This window comes from Fusarium keratoplasticum, chromosome 8 (assembly GCF_025433545.1).
Source record: "Fusarium keratoplasticum isolate Fu6.1 chromosome 8, whole genome shotgun sequence".
Taxonomy (NCBI): Eukaryota; Fungi; Ascomycota; class Sordariomycetes; order Hypocreales; family Nectriaceae; genus Fusarium; species Fusarium keratoplasticum.
In genome coordinates, this window is record NC_070536.1 from 1,496,497 (window position 1) to 1,512,227 (window position 15,731).

Here is a 15,731-nt window from a genome sequence, read left to right on the forward strand (position 1 = left end):
TCGTGTAAGTCCCTGCCCCTGATTATCGAGGGCGGGTCGGGTGTGCGTGCGTAGTCGGCCCCGCCAAACTCCACGTTGCAGCTGCGTTGCTTGATGGTGAGCTTCCCTTTAGCAACCTGCAACATCCCACCTTCGCCCACAGCAACTTGGCACTAATTAGTGCGAACAACCCCTACTTGATGCCTGCAAACAGGTAACACAGAGCGATTCCATCATTACCGCTCTCGCGAGCTACGAACCGAAAATGGCCGACCTCGACCCTTCCAAGCTCACCTCGACCTCCCAGATCTTCTCGACGAACCACACCCTCCCCCAGATCCGCGCTATTCACAAGAACCTCCATGTCGCCATCGAAGAGAAGTCTACCCGTCTGCGTACGCAGGTCGGAAGCTCGTACCGCGATCTCCTAGGCACGGCTGACACTATCGTCCACATGCGTGATGACAACGATGTCGTCCAGGAGCTACTAGGCAAGATGGGTGGTCGTTGCGGGAGAGCTATAATCGGTGCCAAAGCAACAGGGCTTTCCAAGTTTGTGGCTAGGGAGAACAATTCAGAAGCGTCCATTGCTGCGCGACTGCGTCTGCTTGACGCCTGCGTCCTGGTTGTTGGGCGAATACTGAAAGGTGGAGGCGGGTTTGGCGACAACGTCAAGAAGGGAGATAGACTGGTGCTATCAACCAAGGTTCTCGTCCTCAGTCGACTTTTGATCAAGAATCTTTCGGAAGATGCAACCGACGCGAGCAGTCTTCGTGCTATCGAGACGGCCAAGGCATCCATCAGCAAGCTACGACGAAGACTCTTGAGGAACGTTGAGAAGGTCTTTGAGAGGGCGGGTGATGAGACAGAGAGGGAGGATGTGCAGAAAGCGCTCTGCGCCTACAGCCTGGCAACCAGCTCTGGAGCAAGAGATGTGCTACGGCATTTCCTCCATGTGAGAGGCGAGGCAATGGCGCTTTTATTCCAAGTGGAGGAGAGTAACCGCAAGAGAAGCGCCGACGATGTCATTCAGAGTCTCAAGCTCTTCTCCAGAACACTATTGGATGTCCAGGCTCTGGTGCCAGGAAGGCTCTCGTTGGCCTTGGCTGGGCTCAAGAACAATCCTCTCTTGGCTGATCCCAGTCTGAAGCGACTTGAAGGTCTACGGTTGGACGTCTACGAGCGCTGGTGTGGCGAAGAAATCCAATACTTCACACCTTACATTCGACACGATGATCTTGATGGCAGCCATGCCCGAGATATGCTATCGGCCTGGTCCGAGAAGGGGTCCGAGGTGTTGCTTGATGGGCTCAAGAAGACCCTGGACACGATGTCGGAGTTCAAGATGATCATGGAACTGCGAACGAACGTTTTGGAACTCTGGATCCGAGATGGCGCAAAGGCACGAGGCATTGACCCGTCTGAGATGCAGGATGCCCTTCGTGACGCAATCAACGCACGCATGTTAGTTGTACTCGACAACAAGGTTAGCAAGCTCCGTCTAGTCGGGTCCGAGGTTTCTGCAGCTCTGGGACGATGGAAAGACGGCATCACAGATGAGCACGTCAGTATCTGGGACGAGGAAGGCTACGACGCAGCTCTCGCAGGCGGTGCCGCGCCTTTCGTCCAGGAGGTTGTGTCCCGACTCTATGGCCGAAACGACGCCGTATCCAAGGCGGCGCATTGCTACAAGTCATGGTACCATGTGATAGACGACGTCAAGGATGTCGTGGAGCAGCTCAGGAGGCAGCGCTGGGACAATGACTATGACGAGATTGAGGACGAGGAGACGATCGAATCCAGGCAGAAGCTGCTAAGCAAAGATGACCCGCAGATGCTGCAGGAGAAGCTCGACACGACTCTCGACAGGTCATTCAAGGAGCTCGAGGACCAGATCCAGAAGCTATGGGACGAACGGGCTGGGTCAGCGCGGAACGGCAAGGTGGCCATGTACTTCCTCCGTGTTCTCAGAGACATCCGTCATCAGCTGCCTCAACGCCCGTCGATCAAGACCTTTGGATTGGCCATTGTGCCTTCGCTCCACGAAAAGATCTCAGTAGCAGTGTCCTTGCCTGCACTAGATGAGTTCTCTGCCCATGGGGTCTCCCAACGGATTGTGGTAGGGCGTCCACTCTGGGAAGGGGAGCCGGCCTTGCCTAACCAGCCGTCGCCAGAACTCTTCCAGTTCCTTCGATCATTGTCGTTGGCCATGTCAGAGGAGGGTGTGGACCTGTGGACCAAGGCCGCTACGTCTGTTCTCAAGAAGCATTTGAGTCAGCGGCTCTGCGAGATGTGGGATGCTGCCTTGACAGAGATTTCATCTAAGGACACACCCAAGGAGGAGCCCGCCAAGGACAATGATGATGATGACGATGACGACGACGAGGAAGAAAAGGAGGAAGATGCAACGGAGAAAGAGGAGGATACCAAGGATGTCGGCAAGGACCAGGCATCCGGCCTAACCCCCGAGCAAAAGGCAGACCTCTTTACCCAGTGGCTCTTTGACATTGCTCTCCTGAAGCGATGCATTGGCAGTATAGAGGAGACAAGCAGCGCTCTCCAAGATCTTGAGGACAAGATGTACGAACATTCCAAGCTGGACGATGAGGCAGCACGGCAGCGGCTCACCAAATCGGCCAACGAATTTTGGCAACGAACCCATTTGTTGTTTGGTCTGCTCGCATAGGATATGGACGAATAATAGATGTAGATATAATAAAGTCTTGAGAACTCTATCCTTCTCTTTCATAAACCAACTCGCACTCTACGCACAAGGACGATGTATACCTTGACATCCTCACAGCTTATGTCTCTTGGCACCGCTTGCAAGCTTTGCAAATTCCTGCTGTGGCACCCCCGTCATGAACCTCTCGAGACCGGCAAACACCTCGTGCACATTCTGCGTGTGCAGAAGTTCCATCTCGGGCCTCTTGATGAGCTTCTTAATTCCAGTCAAGCTGTCCCCGACTAGATGCTCACCCAACCTCTCGTCAACCTCCTTCAGCACCCTCTCGTTAAACTTGTCATCATCCGCCTCGTTAAAAATCTCATTGACAAATCCACATCGCTCCAATTGTTCAGCCCCGATACGCCGGCTCATCAACAACGCCTCGTTCGCGCGAGCAGGTCCAAGACGCAGCACCAAAGCCCGTGACGCTCCGCCCTCGGCAACGAGGCCGATGGACGAGAAGGGTGTGAGGAGGAAGGCCGAGGGCGCGCAGTAGATGAAGTCGGCGTGGGCGACGAGAGCTGCCGTGAGGCCCACGACGGGCCCGTTGAGGCCTACGACTAGCACCTTGGGATGCGTTGCGAAGGCGTGGGTGATGTTGAGGTTGAAGGCGACAAAGGATTGGAGCCAGGTCTTGTGCGAGTCCTTGCCCGAGGGGGACTCGCGGGTGAATGTTACATCAGCTCCTCTGTGGTTGTGTTAGCTTTGAAGAAGCTGTGATGGTTTAACTTGGAGAGCACCTACGCGGAAAAGAAACGGCCCTTGGCTAGGATAACGGTAATAAACACCTCATCATGGGTTGCGACCTCTCGCATCTTTTGGGCAAGGTCATAGTAATGAGCTCCCGTCATGGCATTCAGCTTGCTCGCATTGTCAATAGTCAAGACAGCAACGCGGCCGCGATACTCGAGTGTGATGATGGATTCGGCCGACATCTTGACAGACAAGAAACAAGATCGATACTGAAACTGAAGGATAACAATGTAGAGATGGAATGAGTGAGATTGAATGGAAGACAAGTCATCAACAAGAGTCTTACTCAGTTCTCTCTTTATCTGTAGGGTAACGGAACATGGGGTCTCGCTCAATGACACCCGGACAAGGATTCCCCACAATCCGCACCGAGGAGCCTCGGCCTGTTGTGGATCCTGAGCCGGAGTGCCACGGTGAGGAAGGTGGGGATCGATACAGCACAATTAAGGTACGAGGAGCAATTCTTAGATACCACGTCTCGAGAGCTTCAAATAAAGGCATTAAATGTCTTCCAAATCACACAACCAACTCCATTGACCAAAGGCGCGCCCTCAAGGCAAGCCCGAGCATGCAATTTTTCTATCTTCATCAAGAGCAAACCGCCATCGAGACCCCCTCCTCTCCCTCTACACCACCCCTCACCACCCAGCGTTCACATAAACCTTTGCAGGGAATTCCTAACGGCGCTTGGGAGCAATGTGTCTCTGCTTAGGGAAGTTGAGAGGCAGGGTAAGTCGCGCAACGTGGACCGTCGTCTTAGTGTCCTTGTTGCTCACGGGCTTGACGCGGCCGCCGATCTCGTGGAAGTAGCCGTTCATGGTCTTTTGGTCAATCTTGAGGTCGTCGCGCAGGTTCTGCGTGTCCACCTCAAAGTTGTCGACGATGCAGGCAAAGACGCAGCAGTGCGTCATCAGCAGGTCTATGTGGAACTTGCGCATCTCGCCCCGGTCCGAGAACTTGCGCCGGATGCTCTCGATGACGGCCTCGGGCGCTGGCGCCAGAAACTCTCTGAGCTTCTCACGGGGTGGTATACTTCGGGTACCCCTCGCCTTGCCGGGCTTGCTGTGGAGGTAGAAGAGGAGAACGAAGAAGAAGTAGCGTAGCACGCGGAGTCGTGTCACGGCCTCCTCGTTACCAGCCACCCGGTTGACACGCGCCGCCACGAAGCGCGAGGGCACCTGAATGCTCTCCTTGTGTTGCACCTTCTCCTGCCATTCGCGGACAGGCACAAGGTTGAGGATGTCGGCGCCGATAATCTTCTTGGGGTCGTAGACGTCTTGGATCTCGGTCGCGTCCACGTTGGCGACGGGGACGGGCTTGGCCTCGTCCACCACAGCCTGCAGCTCTTCCCGCGACGCCATGGTCGATGTGACTTCTCCGACCGAGCTGAGCATGGCGCGAGCTGCCGCGTCGATCTTGGTGGGCGCATCTCCCGCCTTCTTCTGAGGCGCGATGGCGTTGAGGACGTTCTCCTGGATAGCCTTCTTGGCCTTCTTAGTACCAAATGTCTGGCCGAGATCCGTCTTGAGCTCCATCATAGTCTGTGTCAAGTCAGCAAAATGCGACATTAGCAAATTCGCATCATGGCATACCTGTTTAGCATCGCGCTCGCCCGTAGCAGCGGCCGAGGCCTGCTTCGCGCGCACGGCGCCCCGAACCGTCATCTTCTTGGCCTCCACCACCTGGAGCTTGCCGGTCTTGGGATCATAGATGCCGAGGAAGTGGTTCAGCGCAGGCTTGCTGCCCCTAGGACCCTCCGCCTTGGCCGTGTAGTCGAGACTGCGATGCGCCGTCGAGTGCAGCAAAAACTCCTTCTCGCCGGCAGACTTGGGCTGCTTCGTTTTTGACTTGGCGCCATTCTTGGGCGCATAAGAGTGAAAGGGGGTATTTTTCGGTAATTCGAAGCCCGGGATGGTAGCTATCAAGGACCAATTAGTATTGCGCTGCTCTTGATCTCGAGATGGCGGTGGTTGGTACCTATGACGGGTGGGCAGAACTTGGGTCGGAGGACGGAGGAGACGGTAGCTGACGAGGGAGGCGCATCGATGGCGACCTTCTTCTTGGGCTTGGCCCCTGACTCTCCGCTTCTCTTGCGCTTTTTGTTGCTTTCCGAGGCCATGGCCAGGTCAATTGTGCCGACTTGACTCGTCGCTGGAGGATTTGATCTCCCAGAGGTGGGATGGAGTTTGGCTGGAGATCAAAAAAATTTGGGCGGGCGGCAGAAAACGGGGAGCCCGCTGTTTAGCCGACAGAGGTGAAGGCGGTGACAGCTGGGAGGAATTGAAGGAAGCTCAATGGGCAGGCAATACGCAATACGGTGAATTTGGAAATGCGATTGTAGACGGGCGTATCAATTGTTTCAATTAAAGCTGTGTATTCTCCGATTATATTCAGAAATAAGGATATCCCTTAATCCAATTCATCGTAGCGGGATGGGAATTGAGTCTGTGAATCGCTGTATGTTTCTGCAGCTTCCCTGAGTGCGCCCCACCGGCCTCGCGAGTTGCGCTGGTGGTGCGAGTCTGTGTGACGTCGAACCATCTGAGCTGATGCTCAACACCAAACACAGGGTTGACTCTCAAACAATGATATAGACAGTCAATTCGAGCCCACCGAGTCATTTGGACCTTGCAGACATTCACACACGTTCCAGGGCAGAACACAAAGCTCTGCTGCATCAAGCTAACATGCCCGAGCTTGGAGCTTGCATTGACGTCACGAGGGCACAAGCACAGAGCACGAAGCGCACACATTGCAAGGTATTTTTCGTCCTTTTTCATTTAACGTTCATTCACGTTCAGTGCATCGTCTTTGCGAGCATGGTGATGGTTCGACCCTAAACACCGCCTTTGTTCCCGACCGTCCAGTTGTCAAGTTCCCATCCGTCGTAATGTCCCATGTGACCGCCAACAACCGCTCTTGTGCGGGGTTCTGCCACCCTGACGTAGATCCCAAAGTCAAATCCCAGCTCCGTTGGTCGCGGGGAGATCCCAAAGGCGTCGCGGACGGTGAGCGCCCAGCTTCGGCTGCTGGTATCGTTCAGGCGCGTGAAGTCGTAACATCATGAGAGATGGGTCGAGTCAGGTTGAAGTGCGAGTTGTTTACTTGCTGTAAGGGCATAGTCAGTAATGCGCATCGCATCGGCGGCGGCAGGGGAAAACTCACGATCGAGCTCTCATCTTTCTTCTCTTGCGCTTAAGGCGGCGAACCCGCTTCTTTCTCCATTTGGCTCTCATCTTGATCGACGATGCTGTCGCAGACTGTTAGCAGCTGAAGTGCAAATGCGCATGGGCGTAAGCAAGTAGCTTAGGACGGGAATGAGCATGACTCAGTACCTGTCCCAAGACCAGCTTGGGCCGGGGTCGCGTGTACTTACTCTTTCGTGGATGAGAATCGTGGTGGGATGAGGAACAACTTCTGGTGCTGCGCGGGGAGATTTCAAGAGCTTTTGGGAGGTCATAGGTAGGGCACACAACCCCTCGTGGTCACGTGGGGAAGCACCACCACATTTCTGGGTGCAGACAGTGACAAATGCACAGTGTTGATTTATACACACTGTAATGCGCACAGTACAACTTGCTTCGAGGCAAGAAGGGAAGGAACAATTATCTGAATCGGGGTCGAGAGCGTTGGGGACAATCGAACGGAATCTCAATTGAAGGGCTTATCATCGCCCGTAGGCTGCAAAGGTCAACTCTCATCTTGATCGCGCTCTTCTCTGACTGCGAGACGGATTCTCCTCCTTCAACAATCCCTGCAGGCCACTTACACGGCTCGATGGATCGACATTGAGACTTGTGAGACTCAACATGGACTACGAACACCAGAATCGAGCGCCATCACCAGGCTCTCCAGCCGCCTACCTTCATCTCGTAGACGGCCGAAGCAGCCATCAATCTCAGAGTATGCCTTTTTTCCCACTTCACGAACTGCCCTTCTCCACCTCGAGTGGCTCCTCCTAACTAGCTTCATAGTACTGCTTCCACTCTGGCACAAAGAGATCTTCAAAATTGGGCGAGACCCTAATTTCAAGTGAGATTCTCTTGAAGGCATCTGTTGGATCTTTACTCACATCTGCAGCACGTTGGCGATTGACGATGATGCTGACTTGATGGTCTCTCGAAACCACTGTGAAGTCTATGTCATTGAGTACGAACCAACCGTCAACCACATTTACGTTCGCGATAGAAAGTCATCCAATGGCACATTCGTCAACGATCAGCTCATTGGCCGTGGTCCAGAGATTACCGCTGGATATCTGCTGCAGGATGGCGATGTCATCGAGATTCGACCTTACTAGAAGTTCACAGTCGTTCAAGAACATGCCCCTCCCCGCCATGAACTGACCAGCCTGCAACTTGAGGAGTGCGAGGTATGTTGTATTAGGTGTCTCCCGTGAGGCCCTCGCCTGACATGGCTGTCATAGTTGTTTGCGCACATGTACCAAGTCACCGAACGCCGTCTCGGCCAAGGGGCAGAAGCTGCCGTCTGCTTGGCCAACGAAGTCTCGACTGGGAAGCAATTGGTCTGCAAAATCGTCAATCTCGATAAGATTCAAGGAAAGAATGCTCAAGAAGACATTCGACGCAAGTTCCAAGAGGCCGATATCTTGCGACAGCTGCGACATGTAAGTAGCCGTTCTTCCTTACCAATCAGCCGCATTGCTAACTTGACATAGCCCAACATTCTGCCATATGTCGATGCCATCACTTCTCCGCATACACTGTAGGTAATGCCGTATCTACCGAGGCATCACTAATCTCACAAAAAACAGCTATACCTTCACGGAACTTGCCTCCGGGGGCGATCTCATGTCCTTCTTGTTCCGCCATGGGACAGCTAAAGAGTTTGACGCACGAATCATTATTCGCCAGGTGGTTCGTGGACTTTGCTACCTTCATGAGAAAGGAATTGTCCATCGCGACCTCAAACCGGAGAATATTCTCTTGGCATATTCTCCCAAGATTGCATACCATCGGGTTATGCTCTCCGATTTTGGTATTTCGGCTATCCATCACTGCAACAGGATGACTACCAATGCTGGAACGACAGCATACCAGGCACCGTGAGTTCATTGCATAAACTGCCGAAGAGAGTCGGTATCTGATAGCATATAGGGAGTTCACGCGAAGCGGGCAATCTCACACGTCGGCGGTTGATATCTGGTCATTGGGAGTCGTGACTACCATCCTCCTTACAGCCGAACGCCATGACGCAGACCTTAATCGAATGGATGACGACGATATTGAGCAATACATCCGAGTTCTCTTTCACAGCTTGCCGCGCCGGCCGTCGTTGGATGCATACGACTTTGTCTGGATGTGTCTCCAGAGAGACCCCTCGCAGAGAATGACAGCCAATGACGCGCAAGAGCACGAATGGATGTGTACTCCAGCGAAACACCTCAAGTTCTTTCGACTGCTTGACAAGAGAATCATGTCCTACTGGAAACCCCAGGACAAGCTGAAGCCAATGCCTTGGGAGTTGCCATGCCTGGTCAAGTCTGGCCCACCGACGCCGACAAGGGAGCCTGGGTCTTCCAGCCTGTATTTTTCGGGGACGCCAGTGCGAAGCAAGAGACAAGCCGACGGTTCGACCATAGTCGATGAAGAAGGTCTCCTTCAACAAGGCGCTGACGGCGCGAATGATGAAGTCTCGTCGCTTTTTGCAGTGCCAACTGCGTCATCACGTTCAACGGGTACCAGCCCCAACGGGATGAGAAAGAAAGATACCAAGTCGGAGCATCCGCAGCCTCCCTGGCATGGGTTCCTCAAGCCGGAACATCCCAGACATTCCGAGACTGGAGCAAAACGAAAGAGAATTCCCAGGATCAAGGCCCATGGCACAGAACTGCATCCGCTGCCTGGATTAGCCAGACGCCTACCGCGGTCTGTCAACCATTTTCATCGCGAGAACGTCCTCCTGGAGCTTCAGAGATCGAACTCCAAGTTTCTTGTCGATGAATCTTGCTCTATTCCAAGCACCCCTCTTGAGATGGTTGCACCACCAGCTCCAGTGAGCCCCAAGAAGCGAAAGAGCACATATGACGCAATGGACAGATCGGCCGGAAGAGAACAGCTGGCTGTACCAAAGATTCAATTCTGCTGAAGCAGAAATACTTCTACGACTGGGTTTATTTTGTGGATTGGGAGTTTTGTTGTTTAATTGGGTTTACGACCGTTCACGAAACACTAACAATGGGGAATGGGAACAGGTAAACGGGCGTTTAACGGATGAACTAACGAATGAATTTCACGTCGAGGATCTGGCCACATCAAGGAGGATCTGAGGAAGCGCAATTACGGAGAGGAACCTGGGAAATGGGTTTATGAATCTGGCGCGATGCTCTCTTTGGCCCATGTACCTATGGAACTGAAGTTTATACAGGCAAACAAGGTTGCTATCTACAAATCATCACCACTCAGTGAGCCCATCCTTCAACACATTCCACCAGCCCTTGGGTTGATACTCGTCGTCCCTCGCATTCTCAGAGTGATCATTCTCATGCCAAGCTGGAAGTGGCTGGATGCGTTGGCTCTCTTTGATCTTTTCCATCCACTTCTTGACACATTCGGCTTGATCCTCTCTAGGACCCCCGGTATACTTCCAAATCCTATGGTCCTCGCCATCGTCCGTCTGCCAATCCCACATAATCAGACACCGATCCCCGTTCCTCTTACATCTCGAACAGCCCTCCTTTTTCGGATTTCGGAACGCCGCGGGCCCGTACTTCAAGTCGAGCGTCCGCGAGCACGGCAGTCCTCGGGCTTTGCACTGCAGACACGGCTTCCTCTTGGTCGGCTTGGGTGGCTTTATAGGACGTACGTGACGATGAACGGCTATCAGGCTCACTGGCATGCCATCCATGTATCGTAGCGGACCTTTCTGCTGTCGAAAGTACTCGATGCTGATCCACTGATCGAGACGAATTTCAAGATTACTCATGCGTTGGCAATACCCCTTCCACGTCTCGCCCTCTGCGCGCTTCAACCCGAGTCCCACGGTAACCTCCTTCTCCACCTCGGCGTCCATGAGGCGATCAATCTCGGTCCACGTGAGCTTCTCACGAGGGTCCAGCTCCGGACGACGGTAGATATAGGGGGCAGGTTTGCGCCTCGCCTCCTTCCGCTCTTCCAGATCCCTTGCTGCTTGGCGTACTGGCTTTACAACGATCTTGGCATCCTCTTCGTCTCGAATGCGGTAGTATTCGTCAACTTCCCTGTCTGCTGCTTCTTTACGCCGGCGGAGGACGGCGTTTACACGAATGGAAAAAACCAGTTTGACCATGGTGAGGAGGTCAGGGGGTGCTCGAGGCGGCGGAGGCCCCGGGGGGTCGGCCGTGTCCTTGTTGTTGGACATGGTGTGATGGATGAATGGTTGGTTCTTGGTATATCTGGGAAAGGCTTTAGTTCAGAGCTGGGGAGTCAACTTACGGGGTTTTCTTTATAGACGAGACGGAATCGACAAAAGGTGACGTGGCTATGAAGCTCATGTGTGTTAGTTTATATGCGAGGTGAATTTGGTGGTGTGGGTTCAAGACAGTGAACAAGCCTGCGTTGTCCGTTTCTGCAGCAGAACAAAGAAATTCGATGCAATCTTTAATGTAAATGATCAATGCAGAAAGCGCACAAGCCAGAAACACCCAGTGACTCAAAATCGTGACCACGCTTGAGCTGGCCAAGTTCTGCCTGTACATGGAACGTCATCTTCCACGTAAACACTTGTTCATGACCATCACCTCCACCGAAGCAGTCGCCGTGAACCAGGTATTGTGACCCAGATTTCCAGCCTCGGAAACCTAGAAGTTGTCATTTTTTTTTTGTTCTTCGGGAATGCTGATGTCCCTATACATCTTCCATATCGTAACACGAATGAGAGGCTTCTCCCTAGCCAACCCTTGCACCTTGGACGGTGTCAAGCACCGCCGTGAACTTGCCAACACAAACAGAGATGGGTGTCATCTCTAGCAACCAGCCCTGGAAGCACCTGGTAGTACCTAGTAGCACACCTCCTTTGTCCTCCTCCTAATCTGCCATGCCATGCCACGTATGGCATGACCCCTATGCCAACAGGTCAAGGAACGACTTCCAGGGCTTTCAATATTTCCGCACTGAAAGCAAAGCGAGCAGCGAATGAAAAGCAATCCAGAAACGCCCTCCAATGAGATCTCTCCGTCCAATGCCTAAATCAAAACAATCCCAAACGCCCGCTCCATATAGATAGATCCTATACCTAGGTATACTCGGTGACAATCTGCTGGCCTGCTTCTGTGAGCCGCAGGCCGAGCTCCCGTGACGCCCTGAATCCCAAATATGATGGCGAGTAACACATGTAAACCCATAGGGTTTTTAGAATGGTATAATGAATATCGTCGCGTATTTCATGGTGCTTCGCCATCACTTCGTCAACCCCCTCACTCACGAGGATGCATGTGAAGGAACGCTGCGTGGTGTCACATCGCCGCTTCGTCGGCGTGGTGCCTGCTGGTAGGCATGTTGAACATGGCTGTTGGCCTCTGCAATCATCTGCTTCTTCTTGCGAACAGCGCCGAGCCGGCCAGTGATCATCTTGATCACTATCCATCTGTTAGCTCCCAACTCTGAAACCGCCATTTCAGGGGTGTCACTTACTCTTTCGAACATGAGCCTCCTCGTCACTGTCAAGTTCACCGCCGTTCGTTTCCCTGACAGCATTGTCGGCTTCCTTGCCCGTAGACAGCTTCCTCTTCTCCATCTGAGGATCCTCATCACTGTCCAGTACCGCCTCGAGCATGCGGATCGCAGTGATGTAGGAAATCTCACAACCGCCGAGATTCTCGTTGGTGACTTCATCAATCGCTGCCGCACGGCTCATCTCAAGTGCCCGATCGTACATAAGTTTCTCGGCGCTGATGCCAGGTGTAAGATAAACCTGCTTCATCGTCGATCCCGTAGTAGAGGCAATCGACTCGGTTCCGTGGTTCGATGGGTGGCTCGGGTGGTCCTCAGGCAGTTGCTTCTGTGCCTCCATGAGCTTCAGGCGGACAACCTCCGACTTCTCCAACACCTCGTTGAAGCGTTGTCGAACCCATTGCACCACGGCATTGATACGCTGCACAACCGTCTGAGCAGTCGCTGCTGATAGCCCCGTTCCTGGCTCTCCTCGACTCTTCTTGGACCACCAGAGACTCGCTATGTCCATGGCTCTGGCGAGGAGTGTGAGCGACTTCACATACAGGACAAGGGCCTCCTCCGACAGCGCAACGATAGCCTCAACCGTGAGGCCTTCTTCTTCCGTCACCATCTGCTCAGGCTCAAGACCGCCCAGTCCATGATCTGCCGACGGCGCTAGAGGGACGAGCTGCTTATACTTGACCTCGGCGAAGCCATACACACAATCGCTTCGCGTGGCAAACTCTTCAATGGCCTGCGCAGCTCGTCCATCCTCATCGGTGCTGTGGGTACTCTTACCGTCACCGAGCAATCCGGCCGATGTTTGCGGAGTCGGATATGCCGGGAACGCCTGGTAAAGTGGGGGAGACGGCCCCTTCTGGCCTCGTCCAGGTGAAACCCTGAAGCCAAAAAGGCGGAGGCTGGCATCCTGGATAGCCTTGGAGATGGCACTCGAGGCCGATCCGGGACTAGCGGAGAGAGCTTTTTCATACGACGACCTCCGGTCATGCCGTCCTTGAGCTACCAAGGCGGTTCGTGAAGATGGAGTTGGAACTGCCCCTGTCGTCGAGTTGGGTGCTCCCTGCTGCGTGTATCGTCGAGCCAGGGGTCCTGATCTATGCGAGCCATGGTCACCCAACTTCTCGTTGGCCGCCAACTCATCAGCGAGGGCGTTGACCTCGACGTGGCGCCTCTCAACAACAACGTATTCTCGCTCTAGGGCGACATCCTGAGCTGCCTTTTCCTCCTCCGAAATTGGCGGGTTGCTCGATGCTCGGCCCCTGCGCGCCTCTCTCAAAAGAGACGTGGGTGGCGAGACCTTATCACGACCAGTTACCCGGTCCTGGAGGCGTGCTTGGTTGGGTGCCGATGCTGCATGATGAGGTACAGGGCGACGGATGCCCAAGCCCTCTGCGAGTTCACGAGGAGAACTGCCAGTCGCCCGGTGGCCTTCAGGCGTTTGCCGAGGGTATCGGCCTTCACCAGGGCTTCCTGCTTGTGGCGACCTTGGATGGCGGTCTCTAGGCGACCTGGATGCCACACCCTCACGTGGTGATTCTTGCCCGGTATGTCGTGGGCTGCGTGACGCGGACGAGAGCCTCTGCCCCTGATGAATTGTCTTCAACGCCTGAGATTCCGGTTCCGGTTCCTGTTCCTCTTCCTCAGGTGGGGGGATATCATCCTCCACCAGACCGGGAATTGGGCTCGTAACAACAGGATGATTGAAGAAGTTCTCAAAGCTGATGCGCTCGACCGGACTTCGCTTGAGCAGACTTCGAATCAGCGCCTTGAGGTCAGCACTGATAGTTACCTCCCTCGGGAACTTGATGACATCCTCAGCGCCCTCGATCTTTCTCAACAATTCGACATGGTTTCTAGCCCGGAACGGAGGACGACCTGTGCTCATCTCATAGAGTACCGTTCCCACAGACCAAAGATCGGCTTTCGCGTCATATCGCTCGTATCGGAGAATTTCTGGGGCCATGTACAGGGGGGACCCACAGAGCGTATCGGCTAGGGAAGTGGAGGGAAGCACACGGGCGAAACCGAAGTCGGCGAGCTTGAGCATGGGAAGGGACGGGAGGCCAGCGATGGGAATCATTGAGCCCTGGCTGGCCTTCATGACCGGTCGACCTCTGTGATCCCGGAAGGCCTGTGAGGGCAGCAGCAGAAGATTTTGGGGCTTGACGTCGCGGTGGACGTAATTCTTTTGACGCAGGAACTCGAGAGCACTGGTTAGTTGCTTCAGGAAATGTCGAATAACGACCTCGTGAAGACCGGAATTCGGTGCGCTGGGATACTTGCGTGCCATGTCATGAGTGGCAGGGTGGGTGGCGAGCTTCTCTCGCTTCTTGATAAACAGGGACAAGTCGCCAAGCTCGCAATACTCCATGACGAGGTTGATATGTGTTGCTGACTCGAGGCAGTCATGGAGGGCGACGATGTGGGGATGGCGTAATGTCTTGAGGATTTGGATTTCGCCATATAGGTTCTCTCTGAGCTTCTTGTTTAGCCGTTCCAGCTCGACGGATTTGATGGCGACGGCGGCCTTGGTTTCCTATTCGATGAACCTTTGTTAGCTACTGATGGGAAATGTAATAGATGAAGCAGTGTTTCGAGCTTAAGTTCTCGTGATACCGAGTTGATGACTGACAAGTTACCAAGGTGATGGAGCTGCACCAGCAAGGAGCGCAACATGGTGCAATGTTGGGGGAGCAGGCTGAGGAGACAAGGAAAGCTTGGTCGTACCTTATGCCAGCCCAGATACACCTGGGCAAAGCTGCCTTTGCCAATCTCGGAGCCAATGTTGAACTGTCCTACAGCACGTCCGCCCGACTTCCTGGACCCCGAGGAGGTGGAAGACTCCTGTGGGCCCGCCATGGCTTCCTGTTGGTGTTGTCGATGGCAGGAAGACTGTCGAGCTCTGTTGTAGCCCTAAGGCCTATAAGATTCGGAAGACGTCGGCCGCAGATGAGGTCGTCATGTAATCGATGGGATGGGAAGCAGTTGAGAGAGCTGAGCTCAGATAGAAGACACGAGAACGAGGTAGAGCGGTCGGGGGGATGATTATCAACCGGATCGGAGGTGCCAGGTACGGGGCAGAGCTGGCAAGTCTAGGCTGACGGTTGATGGACAAGCAAGCAGTCGGTGAAGGCGAATGTTCCTTGCTTGTGTGGATGGCCGAGGACGGATGGGGGAGAGACGAGAGCAGCGCAAAGGCACCTGGGTAGGTAGGTGCTGCTGTAGGTATCCGAAAGGGTGGACCGGACTTGACTCGGTGCGCGCCTGCACTGCAGTATCGAGCCAAACACAAGCGTTAGTGGAGGGTAGAACGAGACGAGGTCGAGGCCGAGGGCGAATGCGAGGACAGGAAGGATAAGAGTGAAAGGTCGAGGAGAGTGGAAGAGGTATGAAGTTCTGGGGGATGCGTGTGACAGTGACAGCGATGGTGACGGCACGGCGACGGCGATCGCGGCCTTGGTCGGTATGATCTAATGATTCTATAGCGAGCGACAAGGGCGAGAAGCAGAGCCGGGAGACGGTGGCCGGGGGGGACCTAGACCTAGCTCGCTAGGGTACTTGCGCTGCGCTGCGGTGGTGTTGGTGCTGGTGCGACGGGA

At 54.2% G+C, this 15,731-nt stretch overlaps 6 protein-coding genes across 6 annotated transcripts; 2 read left to right on the plus strand and 4 right to left on the minus strand.

Annotated features, from left to right (window-relative positions):
• Positions 1-244: 244 nt before the first annotated feature.
• Positions 245-2,665, plus strand: NCS57_01029400 (Conserved oligomeric Golgi complex subunit 1; the record flags this gene model as incomplete). Its single annotated transcript, XM_053060042.1, has 1 exon — positions 245-2,665. The coding sequence occupies one exon, from the start codon at positions 245-247 to the stop codon at positions 2,663-2,665; it is 2,421 nt and encodes an 806-aa protein (XP_052910436.1).
• Positions 2,666-2,776: 111 nt separating this feature from the next.
• On the minus strand, positions 2,777-3,642 carry NCS57_01029500 (uncharacterized protein; the record flags this gene model as incomplete). Its single annotated transcript, XM_053060043.1, has 2 exons — positions 2,777-3,395; positions 3,452-3,642. 2 exons carry the CDS (start codon positions 3,640-3,642, stop codon positions 2,777-2,779), a joined length of 810 nt encoding a protein of 269 aa, XP_052910437.1.
• Positions 3,643-4,137: 495 nt separating this feature from the next.
• Positions 4,138-5,651, minus strand: NCS57_01029600 (uncharacterized protein; the record flags this gene model as incomplete). The annotated part of the gene is made up of 3 exons (XM_053060044.1): positions 5,438-5,651; positions 5,053-5,378; positions 4,138-5,001 (listed from the first exon to the last, which is right to left on the minus strand). Exons 1-3 carry the CDS (start codon positions 5,577-5,579, stop codon positions 4,138-4,140), a joined length of 1,332 nt encoding a protein of 443 aa, XP_052910438.1. The 5' UTR covers positions 5,580-5,651.
• Positions 5,652-7,269: 1,618 nt separating this feature from the next.
• NCS57_01029700 (uncharacterized protein) lies at positions 7,270-9,568 on the plus strand (the record flags this gene model as incomplete). Its single annotated transcript, XM_053060045.1, has 8 exons — positions 7,270-7,363; positions 7,435-7,492; positions 7,541-7,736; positions 7,761-7,832; positions 7,887-8,087; positions 8,139-8,185; positions 8,235-8,525; positions 8,578-9,568. The coding sequence occupies 8 exons, from the start codon at positions 7,270-7,272 to the stop codon at positions 9,566-9,568; spliced, it is 1,950 nt and encodes a 649-aa protein (XP_052910439.1).
• Positions 9,569-9,874: 306 nt separating this feature from the next.
• NCS57_01029800 (uncharacterized protein) lies at positions 9,875-10,819 on the minus strand (the record flags this gene model as incomplete). Its single annotated transcript, XM_053060046.1, has 1 exon — positions 9,875-10,819. One exon carries the CDS (start codon positions 10,817-10,819, stop codon positions 9,875-9,877), a length of 945 nt encoding a protein of 314 aa, XP_052910440.1.
• A 1,058-nt stretch (positions 10,820-11,877) lies between these two features.
• On the minus strand, positions 11,878-14,991 carry NCS57_01029900 (Non-specific serine/threonine protein kinase; the record flags this gene model as incomplete). The annotated part of the gene is made up of 3 exons (XM_053060047.1): positions 11,878-12,035; positions 12,091-14,668; positions 14,860-14,991. The coding sequence occupies 3 exons, from the start codon at positions 14,989-14,991 to the stop codon at positions 11,878-11,880; spliced, it is 2,868 nt and encodes a 955-aa protein (XP_052910441.1).
• Positions 14,992-15,731: the final 740 nt, after the last annotated feature.